The sequence below is a fragment of the Cherax quadricarinatus genome, chromosome 6 (assembly GCF_038502225.1).
Source record: "Cherax quadricarinatus isolate ZL_2023a chromosome 6, ASM3850222v1, whole genome shotgun sequence".
Lineage (NCBI taxonomy): Eukaryota > Metazoa > Arthropoda > Malacostraca > Decapoda > Parastacidae > Cherax > Cherax quadricarinatus.
Genome location: NC_091297.1, coordinates 64299842 through 64326816, shown reverse-complemented (window position 1 = coordinate 64326816; position 26975 = coordinate 64299842). Strand labels below are relative to the sequence as shown.

At 38.6% G+C, this 26975-nt stretch overlaps 1 protein-coding gene across 8 annotated transcripts in view; it reads right to left on the bottom strand.

Moving 5' to 3' along the window:
• Positions 1 to 26975, bottom strand: part of 5PtaseI (inositol polyphosphate-5-phosphatase A) — a 612658-nt gene that overhangs the window by 93643 nt on the left and 492040 nt on the right. For all 8 annotated transcript variants that reach the window (XM_070081715.1, XM_070081724.1, XM_070081732.1 and 5 more), the window contains one exon: positions 26825 to 26880. In XM_070081715.1, the coding sequence (XP_069937816.1) occupies positions 26825 to 26880 (56 nt within the window). The remainder of the gene's footprint in view (positions 1 to 26824; positions 26881 to 26975) is intronic.

Sequence of the window (26975 nt, the reverse complement as noted above, 5' to 3'; positions counted from 1 at the left end):
TGTGTACAAGTTAGTACAGAATTATAGCTATAAAGTGAAGGCATATGAATGGAATATTTTTTCTACAGTTATCCCTAGTAACAGGTGACGGGCTAGAGAAAACGTAATTCTTCCGACACTTCTACAAACCGTTTGGTAAACATCTCATATATATTTGTATAAATTTTTATACTGTGGGTGCATGTATCATGTTTGTGTGTTACATAATGTGCTTCTTATATAATTTTGAAAAAAATATCATAGATAGATTAAGGGAAATGTCTATATTAACGTAATATGCGACATTAATGCGCCCAAGAGATTATTATTATTATTATTATTATTATTATTATTATTATTATTATTATTATTATTATTATTATTATTATTCCATCAAGAGTAGAGACTTAGTGATTTTAATGTGTACCTACATGCCAGCACAGTGTGTAAGTTTATTTAGGTACAGGTGTACACAAGTTTAATTATCAAGTACAATACATATAAAATATACAATAACTTTAAAACACTTGAAATTTTGGAAAGTTTCCAGACATAATAAGGAGATGTGCTCAGAGAGAATGTAAACAAACTCGGTGGGCAGCTGTGACCGTATTAGAAAGACAGGTGGGGGGAGCCGTATAGCGAGTTTTGGTCATAATTTGAAATGTCCATATTAGCGGAACGCCGTAAAGCAAACCGTCGTAAAGCGGGGCCCTGCTGTATATATATATATATATTATATATATATATATATATATATATATATATATATATATATATATATATATATATATATATATATATATATATATATATAAATATATGTTATATAAATATATATATATATATATATATATATATATATATATATATATATATATATATATATATATATATATATATAAAATATATACAGTGGACCCCCGGTTAACGATTTTAATCCGTGCAAGAGGGCTCATCGTTATGCGAAATAATCGTTATGCGAATGAATTTTCCCCATAAGAAATAATGGAAATAAAATTAATCCGTGCAAGACGCCCAAAAGTATGAAAAAAATTTTTTTTTACCACATGAAATGTTAATTTTAATACACACAAACTGAAAAAGGCATGCACAATTACATGACACTTACTTTTATTGAAGATCTGGTGATGATTGATGGGATGGGAGGAGGGGAGAGCATTATCTTCTTACTGTTTAGAAGGGGAATCCCCTTCCATTAGGACTTGAGGTAGCAAGTCTTTTTCTGGGGTTACTTCCCTTCTTCTTTTAATGCCACTAGGACCAGCTTCAGAGTCACTGGACCTCTGTCGCACAACAAATCTGTCCATAGAGCTCTGTACCTCCCGTTCCTTCAAGACTTTCCTAAAATGGGCCATAACATTGTCATTGAAATAGTCACCAGCACGGCTTGCAACAGCTGTGTCAGGGTGATTTTCATCTATAAAGGTTTGCAGTTCAACCCACTGTGCACACATTTCCTTAATCTTTGAAGTAGGCACAATGGATTCCACAACTGGCATAGGCTTCTCAGGGTTAGCCCCAAACCCTTCAAAATCTTTCTTAATTTCCATACTAATTCTCACCCTTTTTACCACAGGGTTGGCACTAGAAGCTTTCTTGGGGCCCATGGTCACTTATTTTCCAGAAACAGCACCGAAAACACTGTAATAATACGAAATATTCCGAGTGTATGCTTGGATGTTACCGCGGAGGCTGGCTGGTAAACAATGGGACGGCCGGCACATGTGAGGGCACATTGGACGCGTCTCGGACGAAAATCGGTAAGCGGGTTTTTAATCGGTATGCGCGGCAAAAATTTTGCGATAAAAGTAATCGTTATGCGGAAAAATCGCTATGTGATGCCATCGTTATGCGGGGGTCCACTGTATATATATACATATATATATATACATATATATATATATATACATATATATATATATACATATATATATATATATATATACAGTGGACCCCCGCATACCGTTGGCATCACATAACGATTAATCCGCATACCGCTTGCTTTAATCGCAAAAATTTTGCCTCGCATACCGCTTAAAAACCCGCTCACCGCTGTTCGTCCGAGACGCGTCCAATGTGCGCCTTAGCCAGCCTCACATGTTCCGCCGGTGGCATTGTTTACCAGCCAGCATCCGCGGTAGCATCCAAGCATACAATCGTAACATTTCGTATTATTACAGTGTTTTTGGTGATTTTATCTGGAAAATAAGTGACCATGGGCCCCAAGAAAGCTTCTAGCACCAACCCTACAGCAATAAGGGTGAGAATTACTATAGAGATGAAGAAAAAGATCATTGATAAGTATGAAAGTGGAGTGCGTGTCTCCGAGCTGGCCAGGTTGTATAATAAACCCCAATCAACCATCGCTACTATTGGTGGTACAGCTGCTGCTGCTGCACTGTCAGCTGCTGCTGCACTGTCAGCTGCTGCTGCTGCTGTAGCATCGTCTGCTGCTGCTGTAGCATCGTCTGCTGCTGCTGTAGCATCGTCTGCTGCTGCTGTAGCATCGTCTGCTGCTGCTGTAGCATCGTCTGCTGCTGCTGTAGCATCGTCTGCTGCTGCTGCTGCTGTAGCATCGTCTGCTGCTGCTGCTGCTGTAGCATCGTCTGCTGCTGCTGCTGCTGTAGCATCGTCTGCTGCTGTTGTAGCATCGTCTGCTGCTGCTGCTGCTGTAGCATCGTCTGCTGCTGCTGTAGCACTGTTGTTGGTGTGGCTTATTGAGAATATACCAAGAAACAATTAACCCCAGAGGATTTGCCACCCAGGATAACCCAAAAAAGTCAGTGTCATCGAAGACTGTCTAACTTATTTCCATTGGGGTCCTTAATCTTGTCTCCCAGGATGCAACCCACACCAGTCGACTAACACCCAGGTGAACAGGGAAAAATGCCTGGAACTAGTGCTCATATTGGTGAATTTAAAGCCAGCAAAGGTTGGTTTGAGAGATTTAAGAATCGTAGTGACATACACAGTGTGATAAGGCATGTTCTGGAAGAAAATACCAAACAGGACCTACAGTACTCAGGAGGAAAAGGCACTCCCAGGACACAGTGTCTCATCAGTCATTGCTGCATCTACAATAAAGGTAAGTGTCATTTATTCTTCATTTAGTAGACTAGTACATGCACAATATATACTGTGCATGTACTACTCTACTATTGTGCATGTATCCTTCTCTTTGTGTGTAGGAAAATGTATATTTCACGTGGTAAAAATTTTTTTTTCATACTTTTGGGTGTCTTGCACGGATTAATTTGATTTCCATTATTTCTTATGGGGAAAATTCATTCGCATACCGATTATTTCGCATACCAATGAGCCCTCTTGCACGGATTAAAATCGGTATGCGGGGGTCCACTGTATATATAAATATATATATAAATATATATACAGGTCTCCCTCAACATTCGCGAAGGTTAGGGGATCAAGAGCCTCACGAATGTTGAAAAACCATTAATGTTTGGTGCCCCAATATATTGTAGGGAAATATATTACAATACTGCTTCCTTAACTTGCTGAACCATGAATAATCATAAAATACATGAAAACGTCGTAAATTGTACTAAATATATACATGTTATGCTTTAATAACATATGTTATTTAAAAACATGTATGTTAATAACATGTATGTTATTAAATACCACAGACTCCACCACTGCCTCCACCACTGCGAGTCCCCACTACCCTCCCTCCGACCACCGCAACTGGCAGCCAGCCCTCCCACCACTCAGTGTGGTGAGTGTTTTGTTTGTTCATTATTTGCTATTAAACTACAGAATAAATAATGTAAACCCATTCATGACTGCATATTGGAATGGCTATTGGGAAAGGTATTAGAAGGTGACATCATGTGCTTACTCTTGAACACAGCAAAGAATCGAACATTTCTGCTATTGCTAATAATAACAATAGTAATAGTAATAATAATAATAATAATAATAATAATAATAATAATAATAAATACAATATAATTGAAGAAGGAAATTGTACAAAAATACGAGGGAGTGGTTGACACATCGTCAGTGTGACTTTGTTTATGCTGGAGTGAACATTAGTCTCCCTGCTCTTCCAAACATTTCACAATAATTCAGCGGTTGAGGCAGTGGTATTTAATAACATATATGTTATAAATAATAATAGTACATATTATTAATAACATGTATTATTATTAACATGTAAGTTATTAAATACCATTGCCTCAATCACTGCCTCTACCACTCCAGTCACTCTCAATCTACAAGCACCAAACACAATGAATTATTGTGAAATGTTTGGAAGAGCAGGGAGACTAATGTTCACTCCAGCATAAACAAAGTCACACTGACGATGTGTCAACCAGTCCCTCGTATTTTTGTACAATTTCCTTCTTCAATTATATTATATTTATTATTACTATTATTATTATTATTATTATTATTATTATTATTATTATTATTATTATTATTATTGTTATTATTAGCTGTAGCAGAAATGTTTAATTCTTTGCAGTGTTCAAGAGTAAACACATGATGTCACCTTCTAATACCTGTCCGAATAGCCATTCCAATATGCAGTCATGAATGGGTTTACATTATTTATACTGTAGTTTAATAGCAAATAATGAACAAACAAAACACTCACCACACTGAGTGGTGGGAGGGCTGGCTGCCAGTTGCGGGGGTCGGAGGGAGGGTAGTAGGGACTCGCAGGTGGCGGGAAACTTAAATATGATTTGGCGGCTGGGAATTTGGTGGCTGGGAATTTGGCGGTTGGGAATTCGCGAATGTGTGAAGCCCGTGAAAGTTGAAAACATGAATGTTGAGGGAGACCTGTGTATATATATATATATATATATATATATATATATATATATATATATATATATATATATATATATATATATAGGTAGTAGGTTGGTAGACAGCAACCACCCAGGGAAGTACTACCGTCCTGCCAGATGACTGTGAAACAAAAACCTGTAACTGTTTTGCATGATGGTAGGATTGCTGGTTTCTTTTTCTGTCTCATAAACACGCTAGATAACAGGGATATCTTGCTACTCCTACTTACACTTTGGTCACACTTCACAGACACGCACATGCATATATATATATACATACATCTAGGTTTTTCTCCTTTTTCTAAACAGCTCTAGTTCTTTTTTATTTCTTCTATTGTCCATGGGGAAGTGGAAAAGAATCTTTCCTCCGTAAGCCATGCGTGTCGTATGAGGCGACTAAAATGCCGGGAGCAATGGGCTAGTAACCCCTTCTCCTGTATACATTTACTAAAAAAGAGAAGAAGAAAAACTTTATAAAACTGGGATGCTTAAATGTGCGTGGATGTAGTGCGGATGACAAGAAACAGATGATTGCTGATATTATGAATGAAAAGAAGTTGGATGTCCTGGCTCTAAGCGAAACAAAGCTGAAGGGGGTAGGAGAGTTTCAGTGGGGGGAAATAAATGGGATTAAATCTGGAGTATCTGAGAGAGTTAGAGCAAAGGAAGGGGTAGCAGTAATGTTAAATGATCAGTTATGGAAGGAGAAAAGAGAATATGAATGTGTAAATTCAAGAATTAAGGGGATTAAAGTAAAGGTTGGATGCGAGAAGTGGGTCATAATAAGCGTGTATGCACCTGGAGAAGAGAGGAATGCAGAGGAGAGAGAGAGATTTTGGGAGATGTTAAGTGAATGTATAGGAGCCTTTGAACCAAGTGAGAGAGTAATTGTGGTAGGGGACCTGAATGCTAAAGTAGGAGAAACTTTTAGAGAGGGTGTGGTAGGTAAGTTTGGGGTGCCAGGTGTAAATGATAATGGGAGCCCTTTGATTGAACTTTGTATAGAAAGGGGTTTAGTTATAGGTAATACATATTTTAAGAAAAAGAGGATAAATAAGTATACACGATATGATGTAGGGCGAAATGACAGTAGTTTGTTGGATTATGTATTGGTAGATAAAAGACTGTTGAGTAGACTTCAGGATGTACATGTTTATAGAGGGGCCACAGATATATCAGATCACTTTCTAGTTGTAGCTACACTGAGAGTAAAAGGTAGATGGGATACAAGGAGAATAGAAGCATCAGGGAAGAGAGAGGTGAAGGTTTATAAACTAAAAGAGGAGGCAGTTAGGGTAAGATATAAACAGCTATTGGAGGATAGATGGGCTAATGAGAGCATAGGCAATGGGGTCGAAGAGGTATGGGGTAGGTTTAAAAATGTAGTGTTAGAGTGTTCAGCAGAAGTTTGTGGTTACAGGAAAGTGGGTGCAGGAGGGAAGAGGAGTGATTGGTGGAATGATGATGTAAAGAGAGTAGTAAGGGAGAAAAAGTTAGCATATGAGAAGTTTTTACAAAGTAGAAGTGATGCAAGGAGGGAAGAGTATATGGAGAAAAAGAGAGAGGTTAAGAGAGTGGTGAAGCAATGTAAAAAGAGAGCAAATGAGAGAGTGGGTGAGATGTTATCAACAAATTTTGTTGAAAATAAGAAAAAGTTTTGGAGTGAGATTAACAAGTTAAGAAAGCCTAGAGAACAAATGGATTTGTCAGTTAAAAATAGGAGAGGAGAGTTATTAAATGGAGAGTTAGAGGTATTGGGAAGATGGAGGGAATATTTTGAGGAATTGTTAAATGTTGATGAAGATAGGGAAGCTGTGATTTCGTGTATAGGGCAAGGAGGAATAACATCTTGTAGGAGTGAGGAAGAGCCAGTTGTGAGTGTGGGGGAAGTTCGTGAGGCAGTAGGTAAAATGAAAGGGAGTAAGGCAGCCGGGAATGATGGGATAAAGATAGAAATGTTAAAAGCAGGTGGGGATATAGTTTTGGAGTGGTTGGTGCAATTATTTAATAAATGTATGGAAGAGGGTAAGGTACCTAGGGATTGGCAGAGAGCATGCATAGTTCCTTTGTATAAAGGCAAAGGGGATAAAAGAGAGTGCAAAAATTATAGGGGGATAAGTCTGTTGAGTGTACCTGGTAAAGTGTATGGTAGAGTTATAATTGAAAGAATTAAGAGTAAGACGGAGAATAGGATAGCAGATGAACAAGGAGGCTTTAAGAAAGGTAGGGGGTGTGTGGACCAGGTGTTTACAGTGAAACATATAAGTGAACAGTATTTAGATAAAGCTAGAGAGGTTTTTGTGGCATTTATGGATTTGGAAAAGGCGTATGACAGGGTGGATAGGGGGGCAATGTGGCAGATGTTGCAAGTGTATGGTGTAGGAGGTAGGTTACTGAAAGCAGTGAAGAGTTTTTACGAGGATAGTGAGGCTCAAGTTATAGTATGTAGGAAAGAGGGAAACTTTTTCCCAGTAAAAGTAGGCCTTAGACAGGGATGTGTGATGTCACCGTGGTTGTTTAATATATTTATAGATGGGGTTGTAAGAGAAGTAAATGCGAGGGTCTTGGCAAGAGGCGTGGAGTTAAAAGATAAAGAATCACACACAAAGTGGGAGTTGTCACAGCTGCTCTTTGCTGATGACACTGTGCTCTTGGGAGATTCTGAAGAGAAGCTGCAGAGATTGGTGGATGAATTTGGTAGGGTGTGCAAAAGAAGAAAATTAAAGGTGAATACAGGAAAGAGTAAGGTTATGAGGATAACAAAAAGATTAGGTGATGAAAGATTGAATATCAGATTGGAGGGAGAGAGTATGGAGGAGGTGAACGTATTCAGATATTTGGGAGTGGACGTGTCAGCGGATGGGTCTATGAAAGATGAGGTGAATCATAGAATTGATGAGGGAAAAAGAGTGAGTGGTGCACTTAGGAGTCTGTGGAGACAAAGAACTTTGTCCTTGGAGGCAAAGAGGGGAATGTATGAGAGTATAGTTTTACCAACGCTCTTATATGGGTGTGAAGCGTGGGTGATGAATGTTGCAGCGAGGAGAAGGCTGGAGGCAGTGGAGATGTCATGTCTGAGGGCAATGTGTGGTGTGAATATAATGTAGAGAATTCGTAGTTTGGAAGTTAGGAGGAGGTGCGGGATTACCAAAACTGTTGTCCAGAGGGCTGAGGAAGGGTTGTTGAGGTGGTTCGGACATGTAGAGAGAATGGAGCGAAACAGAATGACTTCAAGAGTGTATCAGTCTGTAGTGGAAGGAAGGCGGGGTAGGGGTCGGCCTAGGAAGGGTTGGAGGGAGGGGGTAAAGGAGGTTTTGTGTGCGAGGGGCTTGGACTTCCAGCAGGCATGCGTGAGCGTGTTTGATAGGAGTGAATGGAGACAAATGGTTTTTAATACTTGACGTGCTGTTGGAGTGTGAGCAAAGTAACATTTATGAAGGGATTCAGGGAAACCGGCAGGCCGGACTTGAGTCCTGGAGATGGGAAGTACAGTGCCTGCACTCTGAAGGAGGGGTGTTAATGTTGCAGTTTAAAAACTGTAGTGTAAAGCACCCTTCTGGCAAGACAGTGATGGAGTGAATGATGGTGAAAGTTTTTCTTTTTCGGGCCACCCTGCCTTGGTGGGAATCGGCCAGTGTGATAATAATAATAATAATAATAAAATATATTTTTTTTTTTTTCAACAAGTCGGCCGTCTCCCACCGAGGCAGGGTGACCCAAAAAAAAAGAAAGAAAATCCCCAAAAAGAAAATACTTTCATCATCATTCAACACTTTCACCACACTTGCACATTATCACTGTTTTTGCAGAGGTGCTCAGAATACAACAGTCTAGAAGCATACACATATAAAGATACACAACATATCCCTAAAAACTGCCAATATCCCAAACCCCTCCTTTAAAGTGCAGGCATTGTACTTCCCATTTCCAGGACTCAAGTCCGACTATATGAAAATAACCGGTTTCCCTGAATCCCTTCACTAAATATTACCCTGCTCACACTCCAACAGATCGTCAGGTCCCAAGTACCAATCGTCTCCATTCACTCCTATCTAACACGCTCACGCACGCTTGCTGGAAGTCCAAGCCCCTTACCCACAAAACCTCCTTTACCCCCTCTCTCCAACCCTTTCGAGGACGACCCCTACCCCGCCTTCCTTCCCCTATAGATTTATATGCTTTCCATGTCATTCTACTTTGATCCATTCTCTCTAAATGACCAAACCACCTCAACAACCCCTCTTCTGCCCTCTGACTAATACTTTTATTAACTCCACACCTTCTCCTAATTTCCACACTCCGAATTTTCTGCATAATATTTACACCACACATTGCCCTTAAATAGGACATCTCCACTGCCTCCAACCGTCTCCTCGCTGCTGCATTTACCACCCAAGCTTCACACCCATATAAGAGTGTTGGTACTACTATACTTTCATACATTCCCTTCTTTGCCTCCATAGATAACGTTTTTTGACTCCACATATACCTCAACGCACCACTCACCTTTTTTTCCCTCATCAATTCTATGATTAACCTCATCCTTCATAAAGCCATCCGCCGACACGTCAACTCCCAAGTATCTGAAAACATTCACTTCTTCCATACTCCTCTTCCCCAATTTGATATCCAATTTTTCTTTATCTAAATCATTTGACACCCTCATCACCTTACTCTTTTCTATGTTCACTTTCAACTTTCTACCTTTACACACATTCCCAAACTCATCCACTAACCTTTGCAATTTTTCTTTAGAATCTCCCATAAGCACAGTATCATCAGCAAAAAGTAACTGTGTCAATTCCCATTTTGAATTTGATTCCCCATAATTTAATCCCACCCCTCTCCCAAACACCCTAGCATTTACTTCCTTTACAACCCCATCTATAAATATATTAAACAACCATGGTGACATTACACATCCCTGTCTAAGACCTACTTTTACCGGGAAGTAGTCTCCCTCTCTTCTACACACCCTAACCTGAGCCTCACTATCCTCATAAAAACTCTTTACATCATTTAATAACTTACCACCTATTCCATATACTTGCAACATCTGCCACATTGCTCCTCTATCCACTCTATCATATGCCTTTTCTAAATCCATAAATGCAATAAAAACTTCCCTATCTTTATCTAAATACTGTTCACATATATGCTTCAATGTAAACACCTGATCTACACATCCCCTACCCACTCTAAAACCTCTTTGCTCATCCGCAATCCTACATTCTGTCTTACCTCTAATTCTTTCAATTATAACCCTACCGTACACTTTTCCTGGTATACTCAGTAAGCTTATTCCTCTATAATTTTTACAGTCTCTTTTGTCCCCTTTCCCTTTATATAAAGGGACTATACATGCTCTCTTCCAATCCCTAGGTACCTTCCCCTCTTTCATACATTTATTAAACAAAAGTACCAACCACTCCAACACTATATCCCCCCCTGCTTTTAACATTTCTGTCATGATCCCATCAGTTCCAGCTGCTTTACCCCCTTTCATTTTACGTAATGCCTCACGTACCTCCCCCACACTTACATTCTGCTCTTCTTCACTCCTAAAAGATGGTATACCTCCCTGACCAGTGCATGAAATTACTGCCTCTGTTTCTTCCTTAACATTTAAAAGTTCCTCAAAATATTCTCGCCATCTACCCAATACCTCCATCTCCCCATCTACTAACTCCCCTACTCTGTTTTTACCTGACAAATCCATATTTTCCCTAGGCTTTCTTAACTTGTTTAACTCACTCCAAAATTTTTTCTTATTTTCATTAAAATTTCTTGACAATGCCTCTCCCACTCTATCATCTGCTCTCCTTTTGCACTCTCTCACCACTCTCTTCACCTTTCTTTTACTCTCCATATACTCTGCTCTTCTTATAACACTTCTGCTTTGTAAAAACCTCTCATAAGCTACCTTTTTCTCTTTTATCACACCCTTTACTTCATCATTCCACCAATCACTCCTCTTTCCTCCTGCCCCCACCCTCCTATAACCACAAACTTCTGCCCCACATTCTAATACTGCATTTTTAAAACTATTCCAACCCTCTTCAACCCCCCCACTACTCATCTTTGCACTAGCCCACCTTTCTGCCAATAGTCGCTTATATCTCACCCGAACTTCCTCCTCCCTTAGTTTATACACTTTCACCTCCCTCTTGTTGTTGCCACCTTCCTCTTTTCCCATCTACCTCTTACTCTAACTGTAGCTACAACTAAATAATGATCCGATATATCAGTTGCCCCTCTATAAACATGTACATCCTGGAGCCTACCCATCAACCTTTTATCCACCAATACATAATCTAATAAACTACTTTCATTACATGCTACATCATACCTTGTATATTTATTTATCCTCTTTTTCATAAAATATGTATTACTTATTACCAAATTTCTTTCTACACATAGCTCAATTAAAGGCTCCCCATTTACATTTACGCCTGGCACCCCAAATTTACCTACTACTCCTTCCATAACATTTTTACCCACTTTAGCATTGAAATCCCCAACCACCATTACTCTCACACTTGATTCAAAACTCCCCACGCATTCACTCAACATTTCCCAAAATCTCTCTCTCTCCTCTACACTTCTCTCTTCTCCAGGTGCATACACGCTTATTATAACCCACTTTTCACATCCAATCTTTATTTTACTCCACATAATCCTTGAATTAATACATTTATAGTCCCTCTTTTCCTGCCATAGCTTATCCTTCAACATTATTGCTACTCCTTCTTTAGCTCTAACTCTATTTGAAACCCCTGACCTAAACCCATTTATTCCTCTCCACTGAAACTCTCCCACCCCCTTCAGCTTTGTTTCACTTAAAGCCAGGACATCCAGCTTCTTCTCATTCATAACATCCACAATCATCTCTTTCTTATCATCTGCACAACATCCACGCACATTCAGACTTCCCACTTTGACAATTTTCTTCTTCTTATTCTTTTTAGTAATCTTTACAGGAAAAGGGGTTACTAGCCCATTGTTCCCGGCATTTTATTTGACTTTTACAACACGCATGGCTTACGGAGGAAAGATTCTTATTCCACTTCCCCATGGATATAAAAGGAAAAGTAATAAGACCAAGAACTATTAAGATAAAATCAAAGAAAACTCAGATGAGTGTGTATAAATAAATGTGTACATGTATGTGTAGTGTGACAAAAGTGTAAGTAGAAGTAGCAAGACATGCCTGTAATCTTGCATATTTATGAGACAGACAAAAGACATCAGCAATCCTACCATCATGTAAAACAATCACAGGCTTCGTTTTACACTCACTTGGCAGGACGGTAGTACCTCCCTGGGTGGTTGCTGTCTACCAACCTACTACCTCTATATATATATATATATATATATATATATATATATATATATATATATATATATATATATATATATATATATATATATATATATATATATATATATATATATATATATATATATATAAATATATATATATATATATATATATATATATATATATATATATATATATATATATACAGCAGGGCCCCACTTATACAGCAGGTTAGGTTCCAGGCTACCGCCATAAAGCGGAAACCGACGTAAAGTGGAACACCCTTTTTTTCCACTTATAAATGAATACAAACACTAGATAACAAGTTTACACTAACATATATTAAGTTAGCAATAGAACCAGGCATCAAAAAACAATAAAAAAGTACAATACACACATAGTGCACTCATTACTTACCTTAAAATATTTATAGTCTTAATCTAGGGTGAGACAAGTAGTATTTATTGTAAGAAATCATGTGTGGTATGTATGGTAATCAGCCAGGCTACCTTACCAGGCCACCCCACCCACACATACTATTCTATGATATTTAAGCATCCCAGAGCGATAAAATGTATATACAGTTCACTCATTACTTACCTTAAAATATAGGGTGAGATGAGTAGTATTTATTGTAAAAAATCAAGTGTGGTATGTATGGTAGTCAGCCGGGCTACCATACCAGGCCAACCCACCCACACATATATTCTATGATATTTAAGCATCCCAGAGCGATAAAATGTATATACAGTTCACTCATTACTTACCTTAAAATATTTGTAGTCTTAATGTAGGGTCAGGAGTAAGTAAATGAGATAAAACGAATAAATGAGAGAGAGAAAGAATGAGTACATGAGAGGGGACAGGCGCAGAGTTATGTAAACAAACCAGGCGAACGTAAGTTTTGTAAACAAACGAAGTGTACACGTCTGGTTTGTGTACAAGTTACATTGCGTACAGGTTGTCTCTACATTGATACGGTAGAATTAATAAAGAAGAACACTCCCATTCTCATGTAACATCATTTTGAGAAGAAATGAAGCTCTGAGTGAAGGCAATGGAAATAAGTCACACTGACTTTTTTGGGTTATCCTAGGTTCTCTACACATATGTTGTTATGTATGATAATCTATGTAACTGTATTTGTGTATACCTGAATAAACTTACTTACATACATACGAAAGGAATAATTTTCTACAGTTACCCCCAGTAACACATTTTCTCTTATGTTAGATTAGAGAAAATATTATTCTTGCTGTCACTTGTACAAGTTATCAGGCTCCCACATCTTATATTTATGTTTATTTATTCTATAGTGGGGTGTATTTATCATCTTTTTATGTTATGTATCGTGTTTATTATATAATTTTGAAAAAAATATCATGGATGGATTAATGAAAATGTGTATATTAACGTAATACAGTGGACCCCCGCATAACGATGGCATCGCATAGCGATTTTTCCGCATAACGATTACTTTTATCGCAAAATTTTTGCCCCGCATACCGATTAAAAACCCGCATACCGATTTTCGTCCGAGACGCGTCCAATGTGCCCTCACATGTGCCGGCCGTCCCATTGTTTACCAGCCAGCCTCCGCGGTAACATCCAAGCATACACTCGGAATATTTCGTATTATTACAGTGTTTTCGGTGGTGTTTCTGGAAAATAAGTGACCATGGGCCCCAAGAAAGCTTCTAGTGCCAACCCTGTGGTAAAAAGGGTGAGAATTAGTATGGAAATTAAGAAAGATTTTGAAGGGTTTGGGGCTAACCCTGAGAAGCCTATGCCAGTTGTGGAATCCATTGTGCCTACTTCAAAGATTAAGGATATGTGTGCAGAGTGGTTTGAACTGCAAACCTTTATAGATGAAAATCACCCTGACACAGCTGTTGCAAGCCGTGCTTGTGACTATTTCAATGACAATGTTATGGCCCATTTTAGGAAAGTCTTGAAGAAACGGGAGGTACAGAGCTCTATGGACAGATTTGTTGTGCGACAGAGGTCCAGTGACTCTGAAGCTGGTCCTAGTGGCATTAAAAGAAGAAGGGAAGTAACCCCAGAAAAGGACTTGCTACCTCAAGTCCTAATGGAAGGGGATTCCCCTTCTAAACAGTAAGAAGATAATGCTCTCCCCTCCTCCCATCCCATCAATCATCACCAGATCTTCAATAAAAGTAAGTGTCATGTAATTGTGCATGCCTTTTTCAGTTTGTGTGTATTAAAATTAACATTTCATGTGGTAAAAAAAATTTTTTTTCATACTTTTGGGCGTCTTGCACGGATTAATTTTATTTCCATTATTTCTTATGGGGAAAATTAATTCGCATAACGATTATTTCGCATAACGATGAGCCCTCTTGCACGGATTAAAATCGTTAACCGGGGGTCCACTGTATACGACATTTAATGAGACTCGGTGAGTATTGTTATTATTATTATTATCATTTCTAATATGGCGTCACTTGTGCAAGTCGTCTGCTACCACATCTCACATTTATGTTTATTTATTCTAATGTGGGGTGTATTTATCTTATTTATATGTTATGCATCGTGTTTATTATATAATTTTGAAAAAAATATCATAGATGGATTAATAAAAATGTGTATATTAACATAATATACAACATTTAAATGACTCGATGATTATTATTATCATTACTAATATGACGTCTGGAGACATAAGACACTTGCCGATTTTAATGTGTACCTGCATGCCAGCACAGTATGTAAGTTTATTTAGGTACAGGTATACATAAGTATAATTATCAGAGTATATATAAAATATGAAATAACTTTTAAAAACATTTGAAATTTTGGAGTTTCCAGACAAAATGGAGAGACTTAGTGCTTACTGAGCTCATGGAGAATGTAAACAAACAGGGTGGGGCACGGTGACCGTATTAGAAAGTCAGGTGGGGGGAGGCGTATAGCGAGTTTTGGTCATAATTTGAAATGACCGTATTAGCGGAATGCCGTAAAGTGAAACGCCGTAAAGCGGGGCCCTCCTGTATGTGTATATATGTATATATATGTGTATATATGTATATATGTGTATATATGTATATATATGTATATATGTATATAAGTATATATATATATATATATATATATATATATATATATATATATATATATATATATATATATATATATATATATATATATATATATATAGTGGACCCCTGGTTAACGATATTTTTTCACTCCAGAAGTATGTTCAGGTGCCAGTACTGACCGAATTTGTTCCCATAAGGAATATTGTGAAGTAGATTAGTCCATTTCAGACCCCAAAACATACACGTGCAAACGTACTTACATAAATACACTCACATAATTGGTCGCATTCGGAGGTAATCGTTATGCGGGGGTCCACTGTATTTATATTATATATATATATATATATATATTTATATTATATATATATATATTTATATTATATATATATATATATATATATACAGTGGACCCCCGGTTAACGATTTTAATCCGTGCAAGAGGGCTCATCGTTATGCGAAATAATCGTTATGCGAATGAATTTTCCCCATAAGAAATAATGGAAATAAAATTAATCCGTGCAAGACGCCCAAAAGTATGAAAAAAATTTTTTTTTACCACATGAAATGTTAATTTTAATACACACAAACTGAAAAAGGCATGCACAATTAAATGACACTTACTTTTATTGAAGATCTGGTGATGATTGATGGGATGGGAGGAGGGGAGAGAGTGTGTTAGTGTTTAGAAGGGGAATCCCCTTCCATTAGGACTTGAGGTAGTAAGTCCTTTTCTGGGGTTACTTCCCTTCTTCTTTTAATGCCACTAGGGCCAGCTTCAGAGTCACTGGACTTCTTTCGCACAAGATATCTGTCCATAGTGGCCTGTACCTCTCGTTCCTTTATGACTTGCCTAAAGTGTTTCACAACATTGTCAGTGTAATAATCACCAGCACGGCTTGCAATAGCTGTGTGAGGGTGATTTTCATCCATGAAGGTTTGCACTTCAAGCCACTTTGCACAGATTTCCTTAATCTTTGAAGTAGGCAACTTCTTCAATTTCTCTCTCCCCTCCTCCGAAGCAATTTCCTCAGGTGTGGCCTCTTGCTCTTGAAGTTGATCTAGCAGCTCATCAGTGGTTAGTTCTTCATTGTCCTCCTCCACCAACTCTTCCACATCCTCCCCACTAACCTCCAACCCCAAGGACTTTCCCAATGCCACAATGGATTCCTCAACTGGCACAGGATTCTCAGGGTTAGCCTCAAACCCTTCAAAATCCCTTTTGTCTACACATTCTGGCCACAGTTTCTTCCAAGCAGAGTTCAAGGTCCTCTTTGTCACTTCCTCCCAAGCCTTACCTATAAGGTTTACACAATTGAGGATATTAAAGTGATCTCTCCAAAACTCTCTTAGAGTCAGTTGAGTTTCTGAGGTCATTACAAAGCACCTTTCAAACAGAGCTTTTGTGTACAGTTTCTTGAAGTTGGAAATAACCTGCTGGTCCATGGGCTGCAGGAGAGGAGTGGTATTAGGAGGCAAAAACTTCACCTTAATGAAGCTCATGTCCCCATAAAGTCGCTCTGCCACGTCTGTAGGATGACCAGGGGCATTGTCTAACACCAGGAGGCACTTAAGTTCTAATTTCTTTTCAGTTAGGTAATTTTTCACATTGGGGGCAAATGCATGGTGTAACCAGTTATAGAAAAATTCCCTAGTGACCCATGCCTTACTGTTTGCCCTCCACAGCACACACAAATTATCCTTGAGGACATTCTTTTGCCTGAACGCTCTGGGAGTTTCAGAGTGATACACTAATAAAGGCTTCACTTTGCAATCACCAGTAGCATTGGCACACATCAACAAAGTAAGCCTGTCTTTCATAGGCTTATGTCCTGGGAGTGCCTTTTCCTCCTGAGTAATGTAGGTCCTGCTTGGCATTTTCTTCCAGAACAGGCCTGTTTCATCACAATTAAACACTTGTTCAGGTTTCAGTCCTTCAGTTTCTATGTACTCCTTGAATTCCTGCACATATTTTTCAGCCGCTTTGTGGTCCGAACTGGCAGCCTCACCATGCCTTATCACACTATGGATGCCACTACGCTTCTTAAATCTCTCAAACCAACCTTTGCTGGCCTTAAATTCACTCACATCATCACTAGTTGCAGTCATTTTTTTAATTAAATCCTCATGCAACTTCCTAGCCTTTTCACATATGATCGCTTGAGAGACGCTATCTCCTGCTATCTGTTTTTCATTTATCCACACCAATAAGAGTCTCTCAACATCTTCCATCAATTGCGATCTTTGTTTCGAAAACACAGTTGAACCTTTGGCAAGAACAGCTTCCTTGATTGTCTTTCTGGTGCCCACAATAGTAGCGATGGTTGATTGGGGTTTCTTGTACAGCTTGACTAGGTCGGCTATACGCACTCCACTTTCATACTTATCAATTATCTCTTTCTTCATCTCTATAGTAATTCTTACCCTTTGAGGTGTAGGGTTGGCACTAGAAGCTTTCTTGGGGCCCATGGTCACTTATTTTCCAGAAACAGCACCGAAAATACTGTAATAATACGAAATATTCCGAGTGTATGCTTGGATGTTACCGCGGAGGCTGGCTGGTAAACAATGGGACGGAGCGGCACATGTGAGGCTGGCTGAGGGCACATTGGACGCGTCTCGGACGAAAATCGGTATGCGGGTTTTTAATCGGTATGCGGGGCAAAAATTTTGCGATAAAAGTAATCGTTATGCGGAAAAATCGCTATGCGATGCCATCGTTATGCGGGGGTCCACTGTATATATATATATATATATATATATATATATATATATATATATCTATATATATGTATATATCTATATATATATATATATATATATATATATATATATATATATATATATATATATATATATATACATACATATATTTTATTTTTTATTTATTATCACAATGGCCGATTCCCACCAAGGCAGGGTGGCCCAAAAAAGAAAAACTTTCACCATCATTCACTCCATCACTGTCTTGCCAGAAGGGTGCTTTACACTACAGTTTTTAAACTGCAACATTAACACCCCTCCTTCAGAGTGCAGGCACTGTACTTCCCATCTCCAGGACTTAAGTCCGGCCTGCCGGTTTCCCTGAACCCCTTCATAAATGTTACTTTGCTCACACTCCAACAGCACGTCAAGTATTAAAAACCATTCGTCTCCATTCACTCCTATCAAACACGCTCACGCATGCCTGCTGGAAGTCCAAGCCCCTCACACACAAAACCTCCTTTACCCCCTCCCTCCAACCTTTCCTAGGCCGACCCCTACCCTGCCTTCCTTCCACTACAGACTGATACACTCTTGAAGTCATTCTGTTTCGCTCCATTCTCTCTACATGTCTGAACCACCTCAACAACCCTTCCTCAGCCCTCTGGACAACAGTTTTAGTAATCCCGCACCTCCTCCTAACTTCCAAAGTACGAATTCTCTGCATTATATTCACACCACACATTGCCCTCAGACATGACGTCTCCACTGCCTCCAGCCTTCTCCTCGCTGCAACATTCATCACCCATGCTTCACACCCATATAAGAGTGTTGGTAAAACTATACTCTCATACATTCCCCTCTTTGCCTCCAAGGACAAAGTTCTTTGTCTCCACAGACTCCTAAGTGCACCACTCACCCTCTTCCCCTCATCAATTCTATGATTCACCTCATCCTTCACAGACCCATCCTCTGACACGTCCACTCCCAAATATCTGAATACATTCACCTCCTCCATACTCTCTCCCTCCAATCTGATATCCAATCTTTCATCACCTAATATTTTTGTTATCCTCATAACCTTACTCTTTCCTGTATTCACTTTTAATTTTCTTCTTTTGCACACCCTACCAAATTCATCCACCAATCTCTGCAACTTCTCTTCAGAATCTCCCAAGAGCAGTGTCATCAGCAAAGAGCAACTGTGACAACTCCCACTTTATGTGTGATTCTTTATCTTTTAACTCCATGCCTCTTGTCAAGACCCTCGCATTTACTTCCCTTACAACCCCATCTATAAATATATTAAACAACCACGGTGACATAACACATCCTTGTCTAAGGCCTACTTTTACTGGGAAATAATTTCCCTCTTTCCTACATACTCTAACTTGAGCCTCACTATCCTCGTAAAAACTCTTCACTGCTTTCAGTAACCTACCTCCTACACCATACACCTGCAACATCTGCCACATTGCCCCTCTATCCACCCTGTCATACACCTTTTCCAAATCCATAAATGCCACAAAGACCTCTTTAGCCTTATCTAAATACTGTTCACTTATATGTTTCACTGTAAACACCTGGTCCACACACCCCCTACCTTTCCTAAAGCCTCCTTGTTCATCTGCTATCCTATTCTCAGTCTTACTTTTAATTCTTTCAATAATAACTCGACCATACACTTTACCAGGTATACTCAACAGACTTATCCCCCTATAATTTTTGCACTCTCTTTTGTCCCCTTTGCCTTTATACAAAGGAACTATGCATGCTCTCTGCCAATCCCTAGGTACCTTACCCTCTTCCATACATTTATTAAATAATTGCACCAACCACTCCAAAACTATATCCCCACCTGCTTTTAACATTTCTATCTTTATTCCATCAATCCCGGCTGCCATACCCCCTTTCATTTTACCTACTGCCTCACGAACTTCCCCCACACTCTCAACTGGCTCTTCCTCACTCCTACAAGATGTTATTCCTCCTTGCCCTATACACGAAATCACAGCTTCTGTATCTTCATCAACATTTAACAATTCCTCAAAATATTCCCTCCATCTTCCCAATACCTCTAACTCTCATTTAATAACTCTCCTCTCCTATTTTTATCTGACAAATCCATTTGTTCTCAAGGCTTCCTTAACTTGTTAATCTCACTCCAAAACTTTTTCTTATTTTCAACAAAATTTGTTGATAACATCTCACCCACTCTCTCATTTGCTCTCTTTTTACATTGCTTCACCACTCTCTTAACCTCTCTCTTTTTCTCCATATACTCTTCCCTCCTTGCATCACTTCTACTTTATAAAAACTTCTCATATGCTAACTTTTTCTCCCTTACTACTCTCTTTACATCATTCCACCAATCGCTTCTCTTCCCTCCAACACCCACCTTCCTGTAACCACAAACTTCTGCTGAACACTCTAACACTACATATTTAAACCTACCCCATACCTCTTTGACCCCATTGCCTATGCTCTCATTAGCCCATCTATCCTCCAATAGCTGTTTATATCTTACCCTAACTGCCTCCTCTTTTAGTTTATAAACCTTCACCTCTCTCTTCCCTGATGCTTCTATTCTCCTTGTATCCCATCTACCTTTTACTCTCAGTGTAGCTACAACTAGAAAGTGATCTGATATATCTGTGGCCCCTCTATAAACATGTACATCCTGAAGTCTACTCAACAGTCTTTTATCTACCAATACATAATCCAACAAACTACTGTCATTTCGCCCTACATCATATCTTGTATACTTATTTATCCTCTTTTTCTTAAAATATGTATTACTTATAACTAAACCCTTTTCTATACAAAGTTCAATCAAAGGGTTCCCATTATCATTTACACCTGGCACTCCAAACTTACCTACCACACCCTCTCTAAAAGTTCCTCCTACTTTAGCATTCAGGTCCCCTACCACAATTACTCTCTCACTTGGTTCAAAGGCTCCTATACATTCACTTAACATCTAAAAATCTCTCTCTCTCCTCTACATTCCTCTCTTCTCCAGGTGCATACACGCGTATTATGACCCACTTTTCGCATCCAACCTTTACCTTAATCCACATAATTCTTGAATTTACACATTCATATTCTCTTTTCTCCTTCCATAACTGATCCTTCAACATTACTGCTACCCCTTCCTTTGCTCTAACTCTCTCAGATACTCCAGATTTAATCCCATTTATTTCCCCCCACCGAAACTCCCCTACCCCCTTCAGCTTTGTTTTGCTTAGGGCCAGGACATCCAACTTCTTTTCATTCATAACATCAGCAATCATCTTTTTCTTGTCATCCGCACTACATCCACGCACATTCCAGCATCCCAGTTTTATAAAGTTTTTCTTCTTCTCTTTTATATTTATATATATATATATATATATATATATATATATATATATATATATATATATATATATATATATATATATATATATATATATATATATATATATATATATATATATTATTTTTTTTTTTTTTTTTTTTTCAACAAGTCGGCCGTCTCCCACCGAGGCAGGGTGACCCAAAAAAAAAGAAAGAAAATCCCCAAAAAGGACAATTTTCTTCTTCTTATTCTTTTTAGTAATCTTTACAGGAAAAGGGGTTACTAGCCCATTGTTCCCGGCATTTTAGTTGACTTTTACAACACGCATGGCTTACGGAGGAAAGATTCTTATTCCACTTCCCCATGGATATAAAAGGAAAAGTAATAAGACCAAGAACTATTAAGATAAAATCAAAGAAAACTCAGATGAGTGTGTATAAATAAACATGTACATGTATGTGTAGTGTGACCTAAGTGTAAGTAGAAGTAGCAAGACGTACCTGTAATCTTGCATATTTATGAGACAGACAAAAGACACCAGCAATCCTACCATCATGTAAAACAATTACAGGCTTTTGCTTTACACTCACTTGGCAGGACGGTAGTACCTCCCTGGGTGGTTGCTGTCTACCAACCTACTACCTATAATATATATATATATATATATATATATATATATATATATATATATATATATATATATATTTATATATATATTTATATATATATATATATTTATATATTGGCAGTTTGGAGGGATATGTTGTGTATCTTTATATGTGTATGCTTCTAGACTGTTGTATTCTGAGCACCTCTGCAAAAACAGTGATAATGTGCGAGTGTGGTGAAAGTGTTGAATGATGATGAAAGTATTTTCTTTTTGGGGATTTTCTTTCTTTTTTGGGTCACCCTGCCTCGGTGGGAGACGGCCGACTTGTTGAAAAAAAAAAAAAAAAAAAAATATATATATATATATATATATATATATATTATTTTTTTTTTTTTTTTTATTATCACACCGGCCGATTCCCACCAAGGCAGGGTGGCCCGAAAAAGAAAAACTTTCACCATCATTCACTCCATCACTGTCTTGCCAGAAGGGTGCTTTACACTACAGTTTTTAAACTGCAACATTAACACCCCTCCTTCAGAGTGCAGGCACTGTACTTCCCATCTCCAGGACTCAAGTCCGGCCTGCCGGTTTCCCTGAATCCCTTCATAAATGTTACTTTGCTCACACTCCAACAGCACGTCAAGTATTAAAAACCATTTGTCTCCATTCACTCCTATCAAACACGCTCACGCATGCCTGCTGGAAGTCCAAGCCCCTCGCACACAAAACCTCCTTTACCCCCTCCCTCCAACCCTTCCTAGGCCGACCCCTACCCCGCCTTCCTTCCACTACAGACTGATACACTCTTGAAGTCATTCTGTTTCGCTCCATTCTCTCTACATGTCCGAACCACCTCAACAACCCTTCCTCAGCCCTCTGGACAACAGTTTTGGTAATCCCGCCCCTCCTCCTAACTTCCAAACTACGAATTCTCTGCATTATATTCACACCACACATTGCCCTCAGACATGACATCTCCACTGCCTCCAGCCTTCTCCTCGCTGCAACATTCATCACCCACGCTTCACACCCATATAAGAGCGTTGGTAAAACTATACTCTCATACATTCCCCTCTTTGCCTCCAAGGACAAAGTTCTTTGTCTCCACAGACTCCTAAGTGCACCACTCACTCTTTTTCCCTCATCAATTCTATGATTCACCTCATCTTTCATAGACCCATCCGCTGACACGTCCACTCCCAAATATCTGAATACGTTCACCTCCTCCATACTCTCTCCCTCCAATCTGATATATATATATATATATATATATATATATATATATATATATATATATATATATATATATATATATATATATATATATATATATATATATATATACACATATATATATCTAGGTAGTAGGTTGGTAAACAGCAACCGCCCAGGGAGGTACTACCGTCCTGCCAAGTGAGTGTACAACGAAAGCCTGTAATTGTTTTACATGATGGTAGGATTGCTGGTGTCTTTTGTCTGTCTCATAAACATGCAAGATTTCAGGTATGTCTTGCTACTTTTACTTGCATTTAGGTCACACTACACATACATGGAAATAAGTGGTATAAAATACCGACACAATGGCAATATAAACACAAATGCAGTATAATGTGATCCTTTATTGGATTTGTGTTTATATTGCTACACATACATGTACAAGCATATATATACACATACACCCCTCTGGGTTTTCTTCTATTTTCTTTCTAGTTCTTGTTCTTGTTTATTTCCTCTTACCTCCATGGGGAAGTGGAACAGAATTCTTCCTCTGTAAGCCATGCGTGTTGTAAGAGGCAACTAAATTGCCGGGAGCAAGGGGCTAGTAACCCCTTCTCCTGTATATATTACTAAATTTAAAAAGAGAAACTTGTTTTTTCTTTTGGGCCACCCCACCTCAGTGGGATACGGCTGGTATGTTGAAAGAAGAAGATATATATATATATATATAGATAGACTGATTTTGGAAAATGTTGAGTGAATGCATGGGGAGTTTTGAAACAAGTGAGAGAGTGCTTGTGGTTGGTGTAAAAATGTTGTAAAGGAACTAGTAGATTAATTTGGGGTGCCAGGGGCAAATGAAAATGGGGAGCCTTTAATTGAGCTATGTGTAGGAAAAAGTTTGATAATAAGTAATACATATTTTATGAAAACGAGGATAAATAAGTATACAAGGTATGATATAGCACATAACGAAAGTAGCTCTGTGGTGAAAGTGGTTGTGGTGTCGCCGTGGCACCGTGTTCTTTCATGTTTTTCACGGTCTCTCTTGCGTGCTATAACTTAAAAATGTGCCACTGAACTTAAAAGATATATCCGTAAAGCACTTGGAACCAATATTGCAGAAAATAATATCTACTGAGTCAAAAAAGGAGAATCAGTGTACAATAACAAAGCATAACTATGCTCTCAGAGTGGAATTTTAGGCCTAGCATGCCGGTGAAAATAATATAAGAACTTTTTTGTCAGAGGAAAGACAGTCTCCCTGATAATAGTGTGTATACATAGTGTTGTAGTGAGTATCACAGTGGTACCGTAGTATATATGGATAATAAATGATAAGGTGAAATTTAAAACTGAAGTGTTAGGCCCAAAGAGGCAGGTTCATGTTGTAAACAGTTGCCAGAACCCTCCCACACAGGTCTGCTAGTGTACCTGACCTATAATTAGTGATTCCAGGGAGTAAAGCATTCCTGTTGAAATATGAAGAGGTGCAAAATCTCGAGGAAATACGAAAAGTGTACAGTTTTGTAGAAATTTGATAAACAGTGTATAGTTGTTAGTACTTACTGTGATAGAGTGACGTATACAGTTTGTGGTAAACCTGTAGTTAGCAGCGGTTGCAATATACACAACGAAAATCACCATTCCACCAGTAATCTTCATATACTGAAGCCACTGGTACCCAAACATGCAAGTTATACTTTCTGTATCAAACTGAACACATATTACTCTGTTTAATTTCTTTCCAGAAGTCCTTTTCATGAACTAGTCCAAAAATCACCCAGTGAGCCTAATCCGGATCTGCCCGGATTCATCCAACGACCGGATTCAAACAGATTTGTTGATAACAAGGTATTCTCTGACTGGTTTCACTAACTGACGGGGCTCTACACGCCCTTATCAAACATTCAAACAGTAACTACAATAAATAGTTACAATACAGATAGACAAATCTACTGTTAAGGTGATCATTAGAAAAAAGATATACAGTGATCCACTAACTGGATTCATCCAGATTTGCTGGCTTCAGGTGGATTCAAATGGTTTCGTTGGAAATAAAGCCAAATTGGAAGAGCTGTTACAAAAAATTAAATACTTCAGGGAATTACAGACTAGCTAGCTAGGAGAGATGTAAGTATTGTAAGATGACCACCACCATGAAGATCTGTGTAGTCTGCAGAAAGGGTAAGGGATAAAAACAGGCCTGGATTGCTCATCATCTCTGTGGTCAATGGTCCCATGGTATATGCAGGGATTTTAAACCAGTGACCACACTTGACAAACTCAGAGAGATGTTTTTGGGTCTGCCCAAACAAGATACACCTGTATGAGGAAATGACATCTATATTAAAAGACAACAACACCAATAAAACATCTTTCTTGAGAAACATGTCAGCATGCTACAACAGCTGGGAAAATAAGATGGGTGGTAGGGACGGGGCTGTCTTGGACAGTGCTCCTGAGGGTGCTAGTGCTGTTCTGGAGGACAATGCTGAAGGTGCTAGTGTTGTCCTGGAGGAAAGTGCTCCAGAGGGTTCTAGTGACGTCTTAGAAGACAGTGCTCATGAGGGTACTAGTGTTGTCCTGGAGACACTGAAGACAATGTTATTCAGTCCACAGAGGTTCAAAATAGAGATACTGCTGAAGATGGATCAAAATGGGATGATTCCTCGGGGAATAGTGTCGACACACTACCAGTAAAACCTGGTGGAAGCACTGATGTCCATACAGGGGTGAAAGATAGGGAGGAAACAGGAAAAATAAATGCACCAGTAGCGAACGCAGCTACAATAAATCCTAGCAAACAGAATTACAATCTATGTAAATACTATGCCTTGGGTATCTGCAGGCACTGTATATCTGGTAAAACAGGTGGGACATGCACCTTTGACAATCCCAAAAAATGCCGCACCTACATGACTACAGGAGAGTGCAACTTCCCTTCTTGTAACGTTTTTCACCCAGAAATGTGTCACTCATCAATCCATGAAAGAAAATGCTACAATGTATACTGCCAGGCACATCATCTAAAGGGGGCCAGAAGACACAGACCAGCCAGACTATGGGAAACAAAAGAGAGGAGCCACACTTCTCCAGAGACAGAGGTTTTTAAGGGCGAGGAGGGAAAAAAGATTGGCAAGAAATGACAATAATCCTACACCACCTAAAAACACTTCTGGAGCAGAGGCATGAACATTGGCCTCTACTCCAGAACAACAGATATTAGAGCCAGCAAATAAAACCCCCCTAAATTCCACCAATGCAATGACATTTGTCTTTGCAAACAAACAGCGTTTAAAGTCGTCAAAAAACAGCAAAATTCCTTACATCAAATGCAGAGTCAAATGCAATGTCTGCAGCATTCACAGAGACCCACATAAATGATCATTAAGACAACGAAATATGGATCCCAGGTTATAACCTATTCCGATGTGACAGACTAAACAGGCAACAAGAGGGGGTTGGCTTGTATGTCATAGAGTTGCTCATTTGCACAAAACTACTAAACAGTAAAATTCCTTAGTGTAATTTCATCAATTTTCCATCAAATTTCGTACTTTTTGTTTTATTACCTTCAGAAAAATATTCTCTACCATTTTATAAAACTACGGCTTGTACCCTCTAAGGGTTAAAGCTAGTTCTCCAAATATGTTTTCACACAAGTTTTTAATTCAATATAGGAGAATTACAGTATTATTTCAGACAGGGTAAGCTATACTTGCTAAGAGAGATACATGACATGTTTACCTGTCTAATGTGTGTTCCAGGGCTCTCTTCCTGTTGAGACTATATACTGATGGAAACTGAAAATAATGTCATAAATCATTAGTAAATATTGATGCATGCAATTTAAATAAATTGCAAACAAGCTACTTCAGAATTATGTGAATCAAATTCC